General features: G+C 37.1%; 2 protein-coding genes across 2 annotated transcripts; one reads left to right on the top strand and one right to left on the bottom strand.

Moving 5' to 3' along the window:
* Window positions 1-1503: 1503 nt before the first annotated feature.
* Window positions 1504-5370, bottom strand: LOC113069837 (cyclin-dependent kinase 4 inhibitor C-like). The gene is made up of 3 exons (XM_026242886.1): window positions 5197-5370; window positions 4141-4796; window positions 1504-2486 (listed from the first exon to the last, which is right to left on the bottom strand). Exons 2-3 carry the CDS (start codon window positions 4429-4431, stop codon window positions 2115-2117), a joined length of 663 nt encoding a protein of 220 aa, XP_026098671.1. The 5' UTR covers window positions 4432-4796; window positions 5197-5370; the 3' UTR covers window positions 1504-2114.
* Window positions 5371-6774: 1404 nt separating this feature from the next.
* Window positions 6775-18317, top strand: LOC113069950 (FAS-associated factor 1-like; the record flags this gene model as incomplete). The annotated part of the gene is made up of 5 exons (XM_026243105.1): window positions 6775-7068; window positions 7953-8021; window positions 11581-11627; window positions 16713-16984; window positions 18228-18317. Coding segments are annotated over exons 1-5 (529 nt in total), but the record flags the coding sequence as incomplete, so codon positions are not given.
* Window positions 18318-18324: the final 7 nt, after the last annotated feature.

Raw genomic sequence — 18324 nt, 5'->3', positions numbered from 1 at the left:
TCTCCATAAACAAAAAACTGCGTTTTGAAACGCCAAACACCCTATAAGTGTCGTCTTCTCTCTCAGAGTAGGTTTGGAGAGAATCTTGAGCGGTTTTACACCGAAAGCGCCTAAATTTGAAAATATTGGCGCTGCGCACAGGACTGTTTCCTCCCACCGATCTAACGGACTTCTGCTGCTGCTCGACCATGAAAACCCTCAGAGAGTCACCATTTTATTATTCATCGTCTGGCTTTATATTCTGCAACAATCCATGCACCCACGACGCACGAACTCTAAAATAAAAGCCCATTGCGTATTCTATCCGAGCAAATATGGCACATTATTAGTTCCATGCGAATTCGTGGTTGAAACGTGTCCACTCGCTCCTGTTTGTAGCCTGGTTTTGAAATGAATGTCTGCCACACACCACACGTCAAAATATTTGTTCTAGATTGCTGCGAGAGAAAGCACATATTTCGATTTCATTGTGCATGCGTTTCTGTCGCTGTTTCGATATGGGTCAGTAACAAACAAGGATGTTGGAGATTATGAAAATCATATTTTTATAATTTAGTTTAAACACATGTTCCAAGTCCCTAGATATGTAATCTTTGAATTCATTGTTTAATACATTTATGAGCAAAAAAACGTGTAGCCTATACATTTTTATAAAATATTGATTTAATGACAATAAATATATAGAGGTACTAAAATACAGTCCTTGTAACTTGAATGTGAGTGTACATAAATTTACAAAGCTTTTATTTTTATTTTTGATGTAGAATGATGTAGGTTTAGGCCTATACTCAGTTTGACCTAAATAAGGCGTGCCTTGTCATGAAAAGGTAAAAACCTTTAAAAAAAAAAGTTACTTATGCCAGAATAAGTGTTAAATATTAAGATTTTATTTATTTATTATTTTTACATTAGAACGTTCATTCAGCCTGTATGTGTAGGTCATATATCTAAAATCTACATTATTTATTTATTTACAAAAACAATTAATAAAAATAAAAATCTCCGATCAGTTACATGACTTTTATTTAAGAAATTGAAAACATGTTTATCATAATCTGGACAGAAACTTAGTAGCCCAAGTGTGGCGTCTTTGACTATACTGCAATATTTTAAAGGTGAGTAAAATGTTGCTTATTCTCGTGAAATGAATTTTAAAACAATAGAGATTAGGCTATATTAATTTATTTTCGCTTTTCCACTACAATGAAAGCTAAATCTGATTGTTGTCGACTGTAAGACTCTGTCTGTTTACAAAGGGAACGGTGGACGACTTGGTATGTAAATAATTCAGTAAAATATACAACTGCCACCGCGAGCGTCACAGCGTTTTATTTTCCTTTTTGAAACATTTGACAACATCAAACAATAGTTATCAATGCCCAGCCAATTATATTTCATGTTTCTAATACAGTCTCATAAATGTTTTATAGGCCTATACCCGTATTTCAGTGACGCGAGGCCAGAGTTAAACACACATCATCATGAACACATATCGAAACCGTTTAACAGCTGTCTTTGGTTATTTTGCAAGGTTTTAATATTTTCAATGCGACACAATACAATCTTTCACAGTAATTCAAAAGTTAAAAGCCATAAATGACAAGCAAATGTGCAAGTTCAATGTCATAAAACACAACAAAAACAGAGCAGTCAGGGGTTAAAGTTGAATTTTGACCATTATAGTGCAATTACTTCAATAAAAAAGAGATAGGTTTCTTCGAGCACAACAGTTATTTTAGGTTATCTTTTTTTCTTGTTATAAATCAAAACATGTAGGAAATGTGTAACCTGCATGAGAGTTAGTGAAAGAAATGATCTATACAAATAAAAGAATGGAGACTTAGATGACCTGAAAAATATCTCATAAAAATTAAAAATCAATTAAGCCAGTTTGAAATTAGGGGAAATGTAAAATAGATGCAAGGTCAACTGAAATGTTAATTGTTCTTCACAACAACAACAACAACAACAACAAAAAAGCCCCTGAGCCCAATATTTTACAATGCAATAAGAGGTAGTTGACTGAATGGACTGCAATGCAATAAAACGCTCATTCAGCATTTGTTTGCTACCTCTGTTACAGAACAAAACACACAGGCCCATAGTCATCATCTCTAGCTGGCTTGTGAAGGCACAATGTTCTCTAACCACTCCACAGTTCTGTGTTTTTCGTGCATGAAAGCCAGGTCACGAGGCGTGTAACCTTTCGCGTTAGGCAGAAAAGGCGGCGTGCTGCAGTCAGACACGAGATACTGCACGACATCCAAGTGCCCCTCCCGCGCCGCCAGATGCAGAGGCAGGTTGCCGTCGTTGTCAGGGAGATTGACATCAGCACCATTCTGCGCGAGCACCCGTAGAGTGTCCAGATACCCGTCTCGCGCGGCGTCGTGACTGACGGTCAATCGTAGGATGGGATCGCGCGCATTTGGGTCGGCGCCTGCTCGAAGCAGCGCCTCCGCTATGCACGGGCAGCCAAGTTTCATCACCTGAGATACAACCCAAAGACAATGTGTTAAGGTGCTTCATAATATTGTTACATGGATTAATTACACTAACCACTTTAAGTGAAATTAGTGCATCTTAATTAAACCTCATGAGTAGGCTACATTATTATTAATATTATTATTATTATTATTATTATTATCCCAATAGAGTAAAATCTACATGAATGCATAAGGGATATCTATCTATCTATCTATCTATCTATCTATCTATCTATCTATCTATACACTGTATATCTTAGAATGTGTACCTTATTATTTTTAGAAGATACTTTATCATGTAAACATAAAAACCTGTGACTTAAAAAAGAAAAGGTTTGTGGTGTAATCTATAGTTTTAAGCACATGACGACCTCATAAATGATGACTCTGACCTCTGTGATAATAGGTTTTAAGTTAGGAATTGATGGAATAGACTTAATCGACATGCTCATGAAAAACCCCCCATCAAACTTCGTGAATCGTGTTTATGAGGAAGTTCACCAGTCTATCACAGGATTTTTTTGTATGGCTTCATTTTAAACAGCTCATTCTCGGATAAATATTATGCATGCGTTTTTTTTAAACTCATATTAATTTAGAGAAAACATGGAATATACTTTTTTATTAATTAATTAGTCACATCGCACATTTAATTGATTTAAGGGAAGGTAAAAGGTGATGAAACGGTCAAAACCTAAAAAGAGTGACCAGTCACAGCACCTAAAATATACACTTTTCCTTATTCATTCATATAATTTTAACCTAAAATTGTAATGTTGTTAAAACAAAAAATCAAGAATATTTTATGTATCATGTACCAACAATATATATAGCCTATACCACATTTGGATTATCAGAAATTGCCATATGCTACGGCTACTAACTTCAAGAATGGGGATTACCCAGTTTTCAGATTATCACTCATTCTCAAGTCTAGAGAACATGTTGTGTGAATATGACACGAACACATGAGTAATATTAGAATATTTCAGACTGTCCGAAATTAAACAGCTATATTGAGCTTGGTGTAAGAACAGACGGCCTTCTGATAAGCAGAATATATTATGCATAATTGACATAACAATTTAAAAAGCAAAAACAGTCTCTCGAGGTTTATACGATTTTAGTTAATTTATTTGATTAAATTCTAGAAATGTATCATACCCCATAATAGGAAATAATGCATTTTCGGGCCTTAGAATGGAAAATTCATGATCATAAGTAATACATTTTAACTTTGTTGTTACACTTATGTTGTAAAAAATCTAAAAACAAATAAACCGTTATATGAATTATCCTTTTTTGAGTGTAAAAGGCTGCCAAAAATTATAATATCAGATTTCATTTAGCTTCTGAGCTGACTTTGGGGTAATAAAACACTTTTCAGTTTCTACAACAAGTTCTTTATGTATCAGAGAACGAGTGACGCTAATTTGTTGGCAATAAAATGTAGATCATTAGTAACAGGTGCGTACTTGTTGGTTCGCAGGTAAACTTTTTTAAAAACCACAGGTTTAGTTAGAGGTAAATCAACCAGGCCACTGCTAGTGGGTGCAAGAAAGAAAAGGACAAAATGTTTTTTTGATGCTGATGGACTATATGCATTATAAACATCTTGTTTATATATGAATGTCGTTCGTGGATATGTGAGTCTAACCTGCAATGGTGTCCTGCCGTACTTGTTCTTCTCATTAACGTTCACGTTGCTTTGCAGTGTCTGCTCAATTTCTTTAAGATCTCCAATCGCAGCTGCAGTGCTCAGCCTATCTATAGCTGCGTCCTCGGCCATTATATCCTGACAAATGAGGTGGAATATTTCTGGTGTTTGAGTAAAAAAGTCCGCTGGTTTATATGTAAAAAGTACTACGAAGCTGTAGTAAATAGTCCGATCCTGCGGCCCCCTAAAAAAAAAAATATCCGTTGGAGATGCGCCAAGGTCCACCCACATTAATATCGTCCTATCGAAACCATCGGAACCAGCGGAGAAAACAGGGATGCCATGCCATCTCTTATCAAATACATACACGTTCAAGAATTATATGTGGGGGAAAAAAGGGAAAAGAAAAGAAACATCCTCTTTTTTATGATCGATGCGCGAAGTTCCTCCCCATGAGTGGCATGCAGCTCTCCTGTGGTCTCGATCCAGATATGATCTCACATTCAAACAGATCTGTAGTAGTCACATTAAAAAATGCTCGAATCTCAGAACCAAACGTCCCTTTCATGAGTCCTCTGATATTAACTTTATGCAGGTGCAATGGGCTGGAGAACTGCGATGCGCAGATGTTGTCATTTCAAGCCTCCGAACGACCTCTGAAACATAAATAGAGTTAGAACACTGTTATTCCGCGAGGACATTTCTATTCTGTATCCAGTGGGTTTGCAAGGATGTGTTGTAAGTTTTATGCAAGCTTCCCGCCCATTTTGAATATGAAACGTAAAAAGCGAATCTTCTTTGATGTTCACTTCAAAGACTGCTTGCAGGAGGATTATCAAAATTGTTAACTGACACTAGCCCGGTATTTCAAACTGACACGCGTGGAAATAAGCTTTAATATGTTTTCAGTCAACGATCAAGCGTTTCAAACTGCAGGCGAGAGTATCTAAAATGTTCTGTCGTAGTGATTCCTCGCGCACGGAGGTGCAGTTGCACTGTGACGATGATGGACGACGTCATAATGGATCATTTCAAATGAAACATTGTATCCACTACCTGCAGAATGGTTAGGCTACGTCTCGGGCATCGAGTTATCCTCCTCGGCCGGGTTATGGGCGTTGAATAAGCTGGTTGGAAGACAGCTGACTGTGTCAGCGAGTCTGCTTCTGTTATTTGACATCACTCCGTTTTTTGAAATAAAGGGCCGACACTTCCGCCCACTTTTAACAGACTCGGAGTGAGGCGGGACTCAACGGTAGTGTTGCTAGGGAGAGGCTGAGAGACGCATTTTCTGCTTGCTTTTTTCTCACAGGTTCTGCCATTTCATCCTTGAGTTGTGAAGACTTTGAAGTGTTGGTATTACCAGTGTAAAATTCCCCTCTCCATAAATGTGTGTTTGAAGTGAAATTTATTCAAATTACTGGTAGGATGAAAGGCTGTGAAACAGTGCAAGGTTTAAATTCAGTCATGTGAACTGCCGAGATGAATCCCTGCAGCGCACCACAAGTACAATCTGTCTGAAAATGGCCAGTTTGGCGATATTTGACCATCGCATTTGTTCGTTTATTCATTGGAATTAAAGTCATATAGCACAGCAATGGCTTATATATTTACATAGAACACACAAATATATAATATATCACTTACTGCTATATGTCTATACTGATTTGCTGTGTTTGAGAGAATTTTGGGCACTCTTTAGTGGTCAATGTTGTGAGACTAGCAAACCAGCTTAGGCTGGTTTATTTATTTTTCTTTTCTTTTTTTTTTTCAAGCCAGGCAGGCACGAATAGAGGCAAGGTTTATAAAAGCTCAAGTAAGTTTAATTGCAATGGATGTCTCTGGTTCACTGGTTTAAGCTGGTCTCAGTCTGGCCAAAATCAAGGCCTCTCAGCCTGACCCACTGCTGCCCTAAACCCCTCTGAAATCAGCATTGTGGGGCTGGCATATCTGCAAAAACCAGTGAAGGCTGATTTTTGTTTTATTTTTCCCATGTTAAAAGCTTTACATTTGTAGGTTAAAGTTTAAATTAGCTTTAATTGCAATGAAAGTCTCTTGCTGGATTATGATGTGGTTTTACCTAGTTTTAGCTGGCTAAGATGGTACTCTGCTATTTGACAAGCTATTTTTTCATGCTGACACACTGAAAATAGCTCTAAACCCATATAAAACCATATATGGCCTTCATGTTCCAGCTAAGACCAGCAAATCAATTTAAACTGGTTTAAGCTTTTTCAGCATGACATAAAGTATGTTTAGTCAGAGTAGGCCACCCATTAGTAATATTATGATTTTTCTGAAATCTCACTAACGTTTAGTTGCTCGTCATGGTTGGCAGTGTTATATCTTTATGATCACTAAATAAAAAAAACTAATTTTGGTGGGGTTGCAGTTGGGTAGTGAACTGTGAAAAATTGCAACAGAAAACAATCATTGCACTGGAACTGTCTAGGGTGCCCATATCCATTTTTATTAAAATATTTTTAAGGCTTTTTTATTTTTTTGTTGGTTTAAAATGTCATAATGTAGTCAAACAAGTCGCATGTGTAACAGTCTATTCAAATACAACCGCGGCCCTGCTGCTGCTTTAAAAATACACAGCTCTTTCCAACCGTGTGAAGAGCGCGACAGTTCACAGCACTACTTTACGGCAGCCGTAAGATGATGTTTCTGTTGCTTTGAATGCCGATCCAAAACAGCAAAGTGACGATAACAGAAAAACTGAAAGCCCCCAAACACTGACAACACAGCCCCGAAGAACAGCATTTATACTCGGTTACTTGCCGTGAACCGATAAGCCGTGTCCTGAGCTGCTTTTTTGAAATTGGTGGTTGATATTTTTGGGGTTTTTACATGAGTCGGTAGCCTCTCACTGCAATGGCCTCCGACAGCAACATGGACAGAGAAATGATCCTGGCCGACTTTCAGGTGGGTTTCCTCACATAAATACTGATAATCTGTGATTTTATAAGATCTGGACGTGTAGATCAGACCCGTTTTTGTGCCTACTCAGAGCAACGGATGTGTAGTGACTTCTTTTTGTTGACATGTCTCGAGACGATCAGCTGTCAGTGGCTTTGTTTGAATTATTCAGCAAAAATGAAATATTAAAAGCACACGACCAGACAAAGTTAACAATAGACATCTTAAAATACATCATTTTGGTGTCGTCTGCTTATTTGCGACTAGAAAACATTACTAGACTGTCATCTGAAGCCTGACCTGTCTTTTCATGACCCTGTAATGGCCAGAAGCTGTCAGATGACTCTGCACGGTTTCTACTCTGCCATCAGCTGTTACATTCTTGTTTTTCAGTTGGTTTGCTTTGGGATTTTAAATGAGTCAGTTTTACACGTATTGACAATATGTTTTGATTGGCAAACTGTTTATTTAGTAGGAGCAGAAATAGATCTGAAATATGTAGCAATTACAAATATTTTGAGATGGCATGCACCAAAATTGAAGGTTGCTTATATGAGTCAGTTTACGAATATTGACTATGTTTTGATTTGCAAACTGTTTATTTAATACAAGAAGAAAGAGATCTGACATATGTGGCAATTAGAAATATTTCACAAATTGAAGGTTGCTTATGTTCACTGTTTTATTGTGACTATAAACTTAAAGGTTTACAAAAATCATCTCTTATATAATTTAAAATCTTTTATATATAATATTTAGTGCATAATATATTAGAAGTGAACATTTGTTCTCAAAATGTATTTTTGGACATTCTGTTATTTCATTCTTTCAATATAAAAAGAGGACTTAAATGCAAATATTAAAATCAGTTTGTTCTTTTTTTATTTCAGGCATGTACCGGAATCGACAACATTGCTGAGGCAATCACACTTCTAGAACTCAACAACTGGGACTTGGTGGTAAGATGCACTTTGTTTGTTAAATCTGTAAGACTGACACACAGCTAGATTTTTTTCAAACCACAAACCTTTTTAACAAGTGCATGTGTCTCCTGTATATTGTTTGTTTAAAGATTGTGGTGATACATCGGAGACAAAGCCACTATGTTTAGTGCAAAAGCTTTTTAATGGTACCATTGTTCACAGCCTCAGGACATTCTGGCACAGTTCTTGAGTAGCTGCATTTCCATATACCAGTTAAACTGACTTACAACACAAATTTCTCATCAACAAAGCCTAGTCAGTCATTTTTGTAATTCAAGGCTTTATGTTCCTTTACATTTTTGACACTCAGAACAATTGGGTTATAATAAGGGGCATCACATTTTTTTCTGGAGGCATCAGTAACAGTCTTGGCACTTCTTTGTAACACTGTGAGTCACAATTTGTAGTGGTGTAATTTTCTAGTATGCATGAGGAAATTAGTTCAGATCCTGATATTGTATAATGTAAAACGTTATAATGAACCAAACTAAATTACAGCTGTACTTGACTGCCAGGGATCATCCTCCTTTTTTGTGCATGGAAAACAGCAGGAGTCACTTTTTGATAATCCCATTTGTGCTTCATAGGAAAAAACCAACCCCCAATAAAAATATAAAATTTTTTAAGTAAAATGAAGCTTTCGCTGTAATAATGTTTTCAGAGCCAATTATATATTTTTGATTATTAACCAAATGAAAACATATTATTAAACATATTATTAAGCCTTGCTGAAGCTATGCCAGAATATTAATAATATTATAAGTAATGCATTGATTCAGTAAACCTTGTATTAGGGGTGCTCCGATCAAGATCAGCCGATCGTTATGCACACTCGTCGGTAAAGCCGGTTCTCTAATCAGCCGTTAATTCCATCAGGTGCGTGATTTCACATAGAGCAGCTGTTACTACACATAGCCGTTGTTAATAGAGAAGATGCGCAAATCCACTTCATTTTCAGCGTTTTTTGGCGCATCTTCTCAGTTAACAATGGCTCTGTGTAGTAATAGCTGCTCTATGTGAAATCACGCACCTGATGGAATTAACGGCTGATTAGAGAACCGGCTTTACTGACGAGATGCGCATTAACGATCGGCAGATTGTGATCGGAGCACCCCATAACTTGTATTCTTTAGCTTATAGAAATCATTTAATTTAAACTTTCTGCATTGGACACTCCAAGGCTAAACTGCACCTTTTCTCTGCATTTGGAAGTGCAACGCAGCTACACAGATTCCTTCGTATGCGTAGTTTATCTTAATAAGTGCTAAAAGTGTTGTTTTCACATTAATTGTATTTTATTTTTTATTCCATTATTTTTTGAATTCCCTCAGCCACCTGAATGCAAAGTTTCTGCATGAATCACAAGAGCGAAATCACATATTTTAGCTTAAAAACTTTAAGGCACTGTTAAGTTTGTACCTGCAATAGTTTATCAAATATAAACATTTTAATTTATTTTTTGGATTGGTGAATAATTGGTTTGGAAGAATTGGGGGAGCGTAAATAAGGACATTTTGGATCAGTACTGATGTTTTACTAGTGAGATTGGAAATAAGCCTCTCTCACTGCAGTTTTAAAAGCTTTTAAGAGCTTTAAACCACACACAGCAGTAAAATGCACCCCACTGAAAAATTCTATAAAAGATTGTGAAATTATTACATTCAAACATACAGGTAGCTCCTCAGTCAATCCAATGAAAAATCTAAAAATTTATTTGCCACTTTCAGGATTTTGTTTAGATTCGGTGATGTAAATCACCAATAACTAAACATTTGCAAGAACATGACTAGGTTTTGTTATTGCAGGATAAACTTCATCACAACGTCAGCACAAAATGTTTCTGTCCGTTTACATCTTGAATTCAGTCCAATTTATTCTGACTGCCGCTACAATAAGAAAACTTAAATTAGCTTTTTTAAAATGTCATTTGTTACACATTTAATTTAGTTATTTGAACAGACTGTAATGTCTGCTGCAGTCTAGTCTGCAGAGACCCACACCTTTTTATAGCCTTTCATCTCATCTATTGCAAACAAGTAATTTAGACAATTCAAAATGGTCCGAAAAATTCCTTGCAGGAGCCCATCCCATCCTCTGAATACATGGTGTGGAAATTGTAATTGTAAAAGCCTTCTAAGTCTTATTACGGGGATCCTGGTGATTTATAGTCTTTATATAGTCTGGTATATCACCTTTCATTCGCCGCCACATGAACATTTCACCTCTAGAGTCTAAAAAAAAAAATGCAGCTGTGACAGGTGTCACATCACAGATAGAGGCAGACAGACAGAGGCTTGTTTTGTTTGGATGAATGTAGCGGGGGCGTTTCTGTAGTGCTAATTTGCATGAGGGATTGCATGTGACCTTGCATGTCTTGTATCTCGACAGTTTTCAAACAAAAATGAAGAAATTGTGGTTTTAAAGACAGATTTTCATCCACAAAGTCGCTCTTTATCTTAAAAGTGGGCTGTTTTACTATATTTAGCAGGAAGCTGGTTGTATGCTGGCAGCAATTCAAAGAAAGCATACCCTAGCTACTACGTGGTTAAGTGGTCAAAAAATGCAGAGATGGGACAGCCAGCGAGTGTTTGAACCCCCCACGTCGAAGCCAGAAGCACACTTGTTCATACAAACACCAAGCTGCACCTGAGCAAGTCTTTCATGAGAAGTTAAATGGCCTTATCTTTACTGACAAAATGTGCATGACATTCGAAATTCATCACATTTGATTAATAGTGCAGCCCTAATCATCATAATTTAGAAGTAATAGGCTATTTAATTTCCTGTTTTGACCCGCCTGATCTGAGCGCCATGTCATTTTGGCAGACTGGCTTCAATAAAAGCTGTTTTTAGACATGCGGGGAAGTTTTGAGTTCTGAAACTTACAGGTTGTTTTTATAGTACAATGACCTCTTATATGTCAAAAGATCAAGGGAATTTAGATTTCTCAGTTCATGACCCCTTTAAAAAAGAATCAGTATATTTAGACCATTATTTATTTGGGTAGTTATCCTTATGTGTTATGTGCTATGCTATGCCAATCAGTAAATATTTTATATTATTATCAATGTTGAAAACAGTTGTGCTGCTTCATATATTTGTGGAAACCACAATACATTCTCCCCCAATATTCTTTGATGAATAAAAAGTTCATCCTTGCTGAATAAATCTTTTCATTTATTTAAAACCTTAACTGACCCCAAACCTTTGAACAGTATTGTAAAATAAATTGATTAACAATGCTCCGAATTTGCATTCTGTTGCATTCTGATGTATGTTCTGTATTACATTACTTCTCAGCAATTGATAAACTGTTCTTTTGCTCACTATATAGTAGGGAAGTAAACATATTCAAACATGAGGTGTTAAAAACATCAACAAAAATGGTGACTAGTTGCATCACCTAAAATATGTTTTGTTTTATACATTCATATGCTTAAAAAAAGATCAAAACATTTTGTGTTATGATAACTTTCTGTTTTAACTGAACCCAACAATCATTTTTTTATTTATTTCTTGTTTTTCTTCTATATAGGCAGCCATCAATGGAGTCATACCACAAGAAAATGGGATCTTGCAAAGGTATTGTGTTGATTTGTTGATTCTTATGAATCTAAAACCATTTACTCAAGGCTTTCCCTTTACAAAACTATGGCAGAGATTCCACTCCATCAAATTACACGTGGTAGTCTTTAGAGTAGAGATTAATTCTGGTAAACTCCAAAGATGGCACGTTACCTGAATCAAGAACTGGCTTAGCTTGATGGATAGAGCGAGGTGGTTACTGTTTTCATGTCCCTGTAAAATGAAACTGGCCTCCTCTCAAAAGGACATTGGTCTCTAAGCTATAATAAACCCAGCTGTGGCTGCTGCTGATTCCCTGGATGTTAAGGAATCAAGGGGGAAATGTCAGAGCAGCGTGTGTTTTGGCCTGTAGAGCCTTTGGTAGAGCTCTTATCATGTCTGCTCATCTTATCATGTCTGCTCATCTAATGACATTTCTCACTAGCGAGGTGTTTAGAGACGCTGCTGCAGAAGACTGTTGAGGGATGCACAGAGGTAGCCTAATTCACACAAGCGCTCTCTCTCTCTCTCTCGCTCTCTTTCTAATAACTTCATGAATAACTGCATTACAATGCTATCATGGCTCAAGACTCCCATTACCAGCTTTAAAATGACGTTTTGGAACTAGCAAAAGAGGCATTGGATGAGAACGGAAGAAATAATCGTACTCACAATAGCGATTTAATTACAAAAACAGGATGGCCCCCTTTAAATATATTATCTGATTGATGTCTTGAGGTGTGGTAACTGTAGTATGTGCAGAATAATTGACTCCAGGCCATTAAATTATTAGAAATATAATGCACAGCTGATGTGTAACGGCCACAACGCAAAAGGGGGCATTATTTTTCTGATAATTCAATGGCCATCATCAATTATTCCTTGCATATTATATTACTACAATTTAAAACTCGTCTTTTTAATATATTTAAAAATGTCATTTGTTATTGCATAGCTGAATTTTCTGCACCCATTGTCGCATGATCCCTTAGAAAGTAGTTTAAGCATTTGTGGTGCTTAATACTTTTGTGGAAACCATCGTACTTTTTTTTTTTTCCTTTGACAAACTTTAATTGCACCGTATTTATTTGAAATAATTTTTTGTAGCAATGTGAAAGTCTTTTTTCTTCCATTAAAAAAATACAAATACAGACCTGAACTGTATTGTATATAATTATTGGTTTTCTCTAATATTGTACATCACTGGTCTTAAAACCATTCTTTTGCTACTTTTTGGACCGCTTTCAACTTAAGAAAAAAAAAAACGAGGGGAGGAAAAAGAAAGTGAGAATTAAAGTGCGTTGCGGAAATAATTGCGGTGTAATAGCAGTGCAGAGAAAGCTGTCATCTCATTTCCCTCTGGAAGTCTGGTCCCCAGCAATTACCCCCTTCGTGCCATTTCAACACCAGAGTCACAGGAAATCAAACAATCAAGTTTACTGCGGGGGTTTTCATAGCGGTTGGTTGATGACCTTGTTAATGGAGGAGAACGACCAACAAAGTTGGGAGCTTTTTATAGGACTCTGCATGGATGTAGCCAACTGTGGGTTCTGTGCCACTGGTCACATTTCAGTGAGTTAATACAGTGCCCTTGAAATACTGTTTTAATAGATTGCAGTAGGATTGTTTAGATGCTCACCACTATTTCATACATGCAAGTTTTTCTTCTTCTCCACCTCCTGTCCTCTTCCTATTTTCTTTAGTATGGTCTGCTTTGCATCGCAGTGAACTCATTCATGGTGCGTTTAGGCAGAATGTAAAGCTTTTCAGCATTCCATCGACCAATTAAATTCTGCCAGTTGCGTTGTGGGTAAGAAAAGTAGTTGACAGCTTTCATTGTTGTGAACTCTTCACTGGGTTGTGAAGGTATATAGAGGGGCCAACCATCTTGGCACAGCGTTGGGCACTAAACCGTTGACACCCACAATTAAAAAATGCAACAAACAGTTCTTGTTTTTTTGTCTGTCTCGCTTGAAGAGTTTGTAAAGTGTTACACACTAAGCCTTTAGCCGTATTGAGATTTCCCTCAGTTTCCTTTAAACAGAAAAGCACACAAACACAACAGCAAAAAAAAATCTGACCCAATAACAGGAACTGAAACTTTGGGCAACAAAAGGCATTTGTGAACAATCCTTATGTCCGTCCTCCATTTCTCCTTCCTCAACAGTCAGCGTGAATGCCCCAGAGTCTTAAGAACAAATATATTCAGACGGATCGTGATCTGTGACGGTTTATTTCGAGGGTGTGTGAATGTAAGAGCTTGGACATGAGGACATGTTTTTCTTAAAGGCATGTAATTATGAATGAGGCCTGGGATGGCGACTTCCAGCCTGTGCATTCAGTGAGTGGCTGGCACCATACTGCAGGCTGTAGGATGGCACGGTTCACTCAAGTGCCCCCATTGAGTCGCCCACCGCCAGCTGGATCTCTGCTTGGCGGGACCCAGAGACCTACGTGCTGCTGCCAGGCCAAGCGTGTGTGTAGACTGCCATCTAGACACTCACAGTGGAATAACTGTTGAACGAATGCCAGTATCTGTGAGAGGGGAGAAAAAAAAAGAGAGACATTAGCAGTTGAAAATTATATACAGATCACAAGATCGTTTAAAAATGGGTTGAAGATGCCGCAGGCTTTGGGACTCTACTGTTGCACTCTGCTCTAGAATTGTGTATTAACCGCTGTCCCATATCACTGTGCAAGAACGAACATCTAGATTTGTTAATAATCTTGAGGTAGTGTCTCATTTGTGAAGTCCTTTTTTTTTTTTTTATCACGTTAATTTCTTGTGTAGGCTGAACTCTAACATAAGTGCAAAGGAAACCTCATCCTTTATGTTTGAAGTTTACCAGATTTGTATTTTGCCCCTTGGCCTTGTCACATGCTGTTTCTTGTTTTTGTTTAAGAAACATTGATATTTATTGAAATTTTAGTTGGATGCTTTTTAAATTCATAGTTCACTCAGAATTAGAACTCTGTCATCAATTACTCATCCTTAAGTTGTTCCAAACCTCTGTGAGTTTGTTTCTTCTGTTGAGCACAAGAATTTATTTTAAAGAATGCTGGTAACCAAATAGTTGACTTGTAGCAATTGACTTCTGTAGTATAGAAAAAATACAATGGAAGTCAATGGCAACCATCAACAGAGTAAATGATAGTGAAAGTGAAAGTGACATTGAGCCAAGTATGGTGACCCATACTCAGAATTCGTGCTCTGCATTTAACCCATCCAAAGTGCACACACACAGCAGTGAACACACACCCGGAGCAGTGGGCAGACATTTATGCTGCGGTGCCCGGGGAGCAGTTGGGGGTTCAGTGCGTTGCTCAAGGGCACTTAAGTCGTGGTATTGCCGGCCCGAGATTCGAACCCACAACCCTAGGGTTAGGAGTCAAACTCTGTAACCGCTAGGCCACGACTTTTGTTTACTGAACATATTATATGTTTCGTATAATCATTTTGTGTGAAAAACGGACCAAAATGTTTGTTGTTATTTAGAAATAATGTTTTTTCTCCAATAAGCTGTAAACCACTGCAACTGGACTGAATTAGCGAATTCTGGAACTGATGATGTAAACTGGCCAGGCTTATGAACAAATAATTTGGACTGGTTTTGTGAAACGAAACACTTAATTGATATCTTTCTGACCTTTTTTTTGTTGCTGAATGGAACTGTTATCGCTCAGTTCTTATATTAAATTGGATATATAAATATCCAACTTCATATAAATATATTTCATATAAACATTGAATTATGAGACTATGTTGACCTATAGATGTCACTAAGGCTGCAGCACTGAGTCTGGTTTTCTTTTCTCTTTTTTTTCCTGGACGTTTCTTTCATTTATCCTATGTTTGGGTTTTCTTTTTGTGTCTAACGAGTTTCTGAATGCCCCCAGAGCCTAACGTCTTTAACCTTTTGGTATTGTAATAAGGTGGTATAAAGTCAGGCATTGTGTGCTGTGCCTGGCCCCCCGATCCTGCTCTTACAGCGATATGTGCTGACCCTGGAGTAGAAGAGAGGATCCTTTGTCCCACCAGTGCTCAGAGAAAAGACATTATTTTCTGCCACAGGGGAACACGGGGGCATGGGGGAATTCAGCCATCAGCCACTGAGAGAGAGAGCAAGTGCCAGAAAAAGCCGTTTTGTGTCCTCAGCAGAGCAAAAAAAGCATGATTTCTCTGGGTGGGACAATCGAGCGTCTGTTAGGCCCTGCCCATATTATTATACCAGTAAAGCCTGTTTACATTGAGTCTGATACTGTTTGGATTTCAGCACTGTCGCCATTGTGGATCATGCAGAGTGGTGTAGCGAGGTGCAAGCTTTTTTCTGCTCTCTCTCTCGTTTCATTTTCTCTCCCTCACAAGTCTCCTTTTGTAAAATCATCAACAAAGTTTTCTAATTGGATGTTGGAGTCTGTTTTCACTTACAGTAGTCAGATAACGTGAACATATAATTGACAGAATGCCCAGTCTCCACAATGGATCATAAAGCAAATGTAGAAAGGCAGGAGATTTTTTTTTTTCACACATTATGCGTTACATGGGAAGTTGTAGGATTTTTCATGAGTTTGGGATTTTCAACCTTAGACCCTCCATTTGGACACTCAGTCAAACCCACCCAGTAATAATTAATGTTAATAATAAGTTTTATTTTCATTTTCAATTTTATTTAGTAAAACAAAAAAAACAAAAAATGAACAAACTAATATTAACCTTTATATTAACTATTTTAATGTATTTTATAAAGTAATTTATTCCTTTGGCAAAGCTGTTTTTTTCAGCAGCAATAGCTACAGTTGACAGTGTCAGTTCTGATATGCTTATTTAGTGCTCAAGAAACATTTCCCATAATTATCAATGCTGCTTAATATTTTTGTGGAAAATGTCAATTTGATAATAAAAGTAGTTTAATAAAAGTATGGGATAAAATAATTAATTTCTTAAAAAAAAAATACTTACTTTGAACACTGTTGTTTGTGTGTGTGTGTGTGTGTATGTAAAATAGTTTATTTATATAAAATTTTAGTTATGATGGAAAGGTGCTTCTCATAGCAATTTTAACATTAATTAAGCTAATCCTCATTTTCTTCTTTCTTGTGTAGTAATTTCTCCAGTGAAGCATCTCAGACCGGCCCCTATGGACCCCACAGCCAATCAGAAACAACAGCACACACGCCCTCAGTCCCGCCTTCTTTAGCATCAGCATCAGCATCATCATCTTCCTCATCCCCATCCCCATCCTCATCCAGCCCGGCCTTCTGCCCTGTCCAGCCCTCGGGGCACATCATTGAGCGGCAGTCGCGGATGCTCAGCTTCCGTGTGGAGTACAGACAGCGCTCCATAGAGGTAGTTCTGGAGGATGCCAGCACAGTCGGTGAGCACACACAATGTTTTAATACATTATAACTATATACATCAATCAATCTTTTGGTAGTAGACAGTTTGCTGACCCACATCCAAAAAAAAAAGAGTCTGCAAGTGAATGCTGCTTTTGCAAAGGAAGCAGACATGATTAGCACAGTCCTTTCTTAGAAGTACACATCATACTGAGCCATCAAGCATCAAGTGCACGGTTCATGTGCTGTGTTACCCACAATGCTGACACGTTTCTCCATTTAGATTGGGCTTTTGCCAACTAGGCAATAATTAACATGTCATCTGCAATAATTATCCTTTGAAAAAAAATAGAAAAGACAATTCTGAGAAAATTATTGAAGCATTTTCTTGGTAGATGTGGATGCTGAGCTTTGATTCTTGGTATGACCAAAGCCACTGAACCTCATACTGTTTGTGTGACTGTATTTCTGTGAATGAAAGTTGAATCGTATGTCAAGAGCGAAGTCAACAGGAAGAGCTCGGAGCGGCAGGAGGTGTGTCACTCAAAAAGCCACACAAATAAAATGAAGAAGAAAATCGCTGCTCTGCCTTTTTGGTGTTAATGTAATGGTATATGATTTATTGTGTGTACGGTATGTATGTTGTACATTTGAAAGAAAAAAACATTTTAATAATCTATTTATATTATTGAATATTACAATTATTATTTACATTGTTACAATATATAATGTTGCTTTTTTATATATAATGCACTTACAGTTTGGGTCTTACAGTTATTGTAAATATGTCATGTGTTGTGTATGTTTTGTAATTGCTTGGGTTGTGCCGAAATCATTTGTGGTTGGTTGTGGGTGATAAGTTTTCGATGCACAGCATCATCTTTAAGAAGTTTCTGTTTGAAGCTTGGCATTCATAATACATTGTATTATTAGCTAGGTTAATTAGCTAACCTAGTTTTGTTTGTGGTGGACAAATAAGGAAAAATACCTCACTCTTAGAACTGATATTCTGCTGACATTTTGTCTACATTGTGGTAATATAAGCTCAATAATAGTTGAGAAAATGATGATTCCCAAGGTATTTATATAATGGTTTGACAAATGAAAGAGATGTTTTAAAAATATACTATTTGCAAATAAGAAAAATTGAGTTGAGCTGGATAAAGAGTACTTGACAAAACCATGACAAATCTAGACTAGATACACACTGTCCTCTAGTGGTAAGATACTAAACTGCCATTAACCTTTTATAACCTATTATTTGTTTATTTCTCTCTGCAGGTGATATTAAAACTATTTTAGAGACTGAGCTACAGGTGCCTGTCTCTAAAATGCAGTTAAAAGGCTGGAAGAGTGGAGATGTACCTGACAGTAAGAA

The sequence above is a fragment of the Carassius auratus genome, unplaced genomic scaffold (genome assembly GCF_003368295.1).
Source record: "Carassius auratus strain Wakin unplaced genomic scaffold, ASM336829v1 scaf_tig00002576, whole genome shotgun sequence".
Taxonomy (NCBI): domain Eukaryota; kingdom Metazoa; phylum Chordata; class Actinopteri; order Cypriniformes; family Cyprinidae; genus Carassius; species Carassius auratus.
This window is presented reverse-complemented; position numbering and strand designations above follow the sequence as displayed.

Bases quoted from the DNA above. Each gene is read 5' to 3' on its own strand.
- LOC113069837 (XM_026242886.1), bottom strand. From the start codon at position 4,431: ATGTGGGTGGACCTTGGCGCATCTCCAACGGATATTTTTTTTTTTAGG. The intron at 2,487-4,140 runs GTTAGACTCACA...GTTGTATCTCAG, and splicing joins ACGGCAGGACACCATTGCAG to GTGATGAAACTTGGCTGCCC.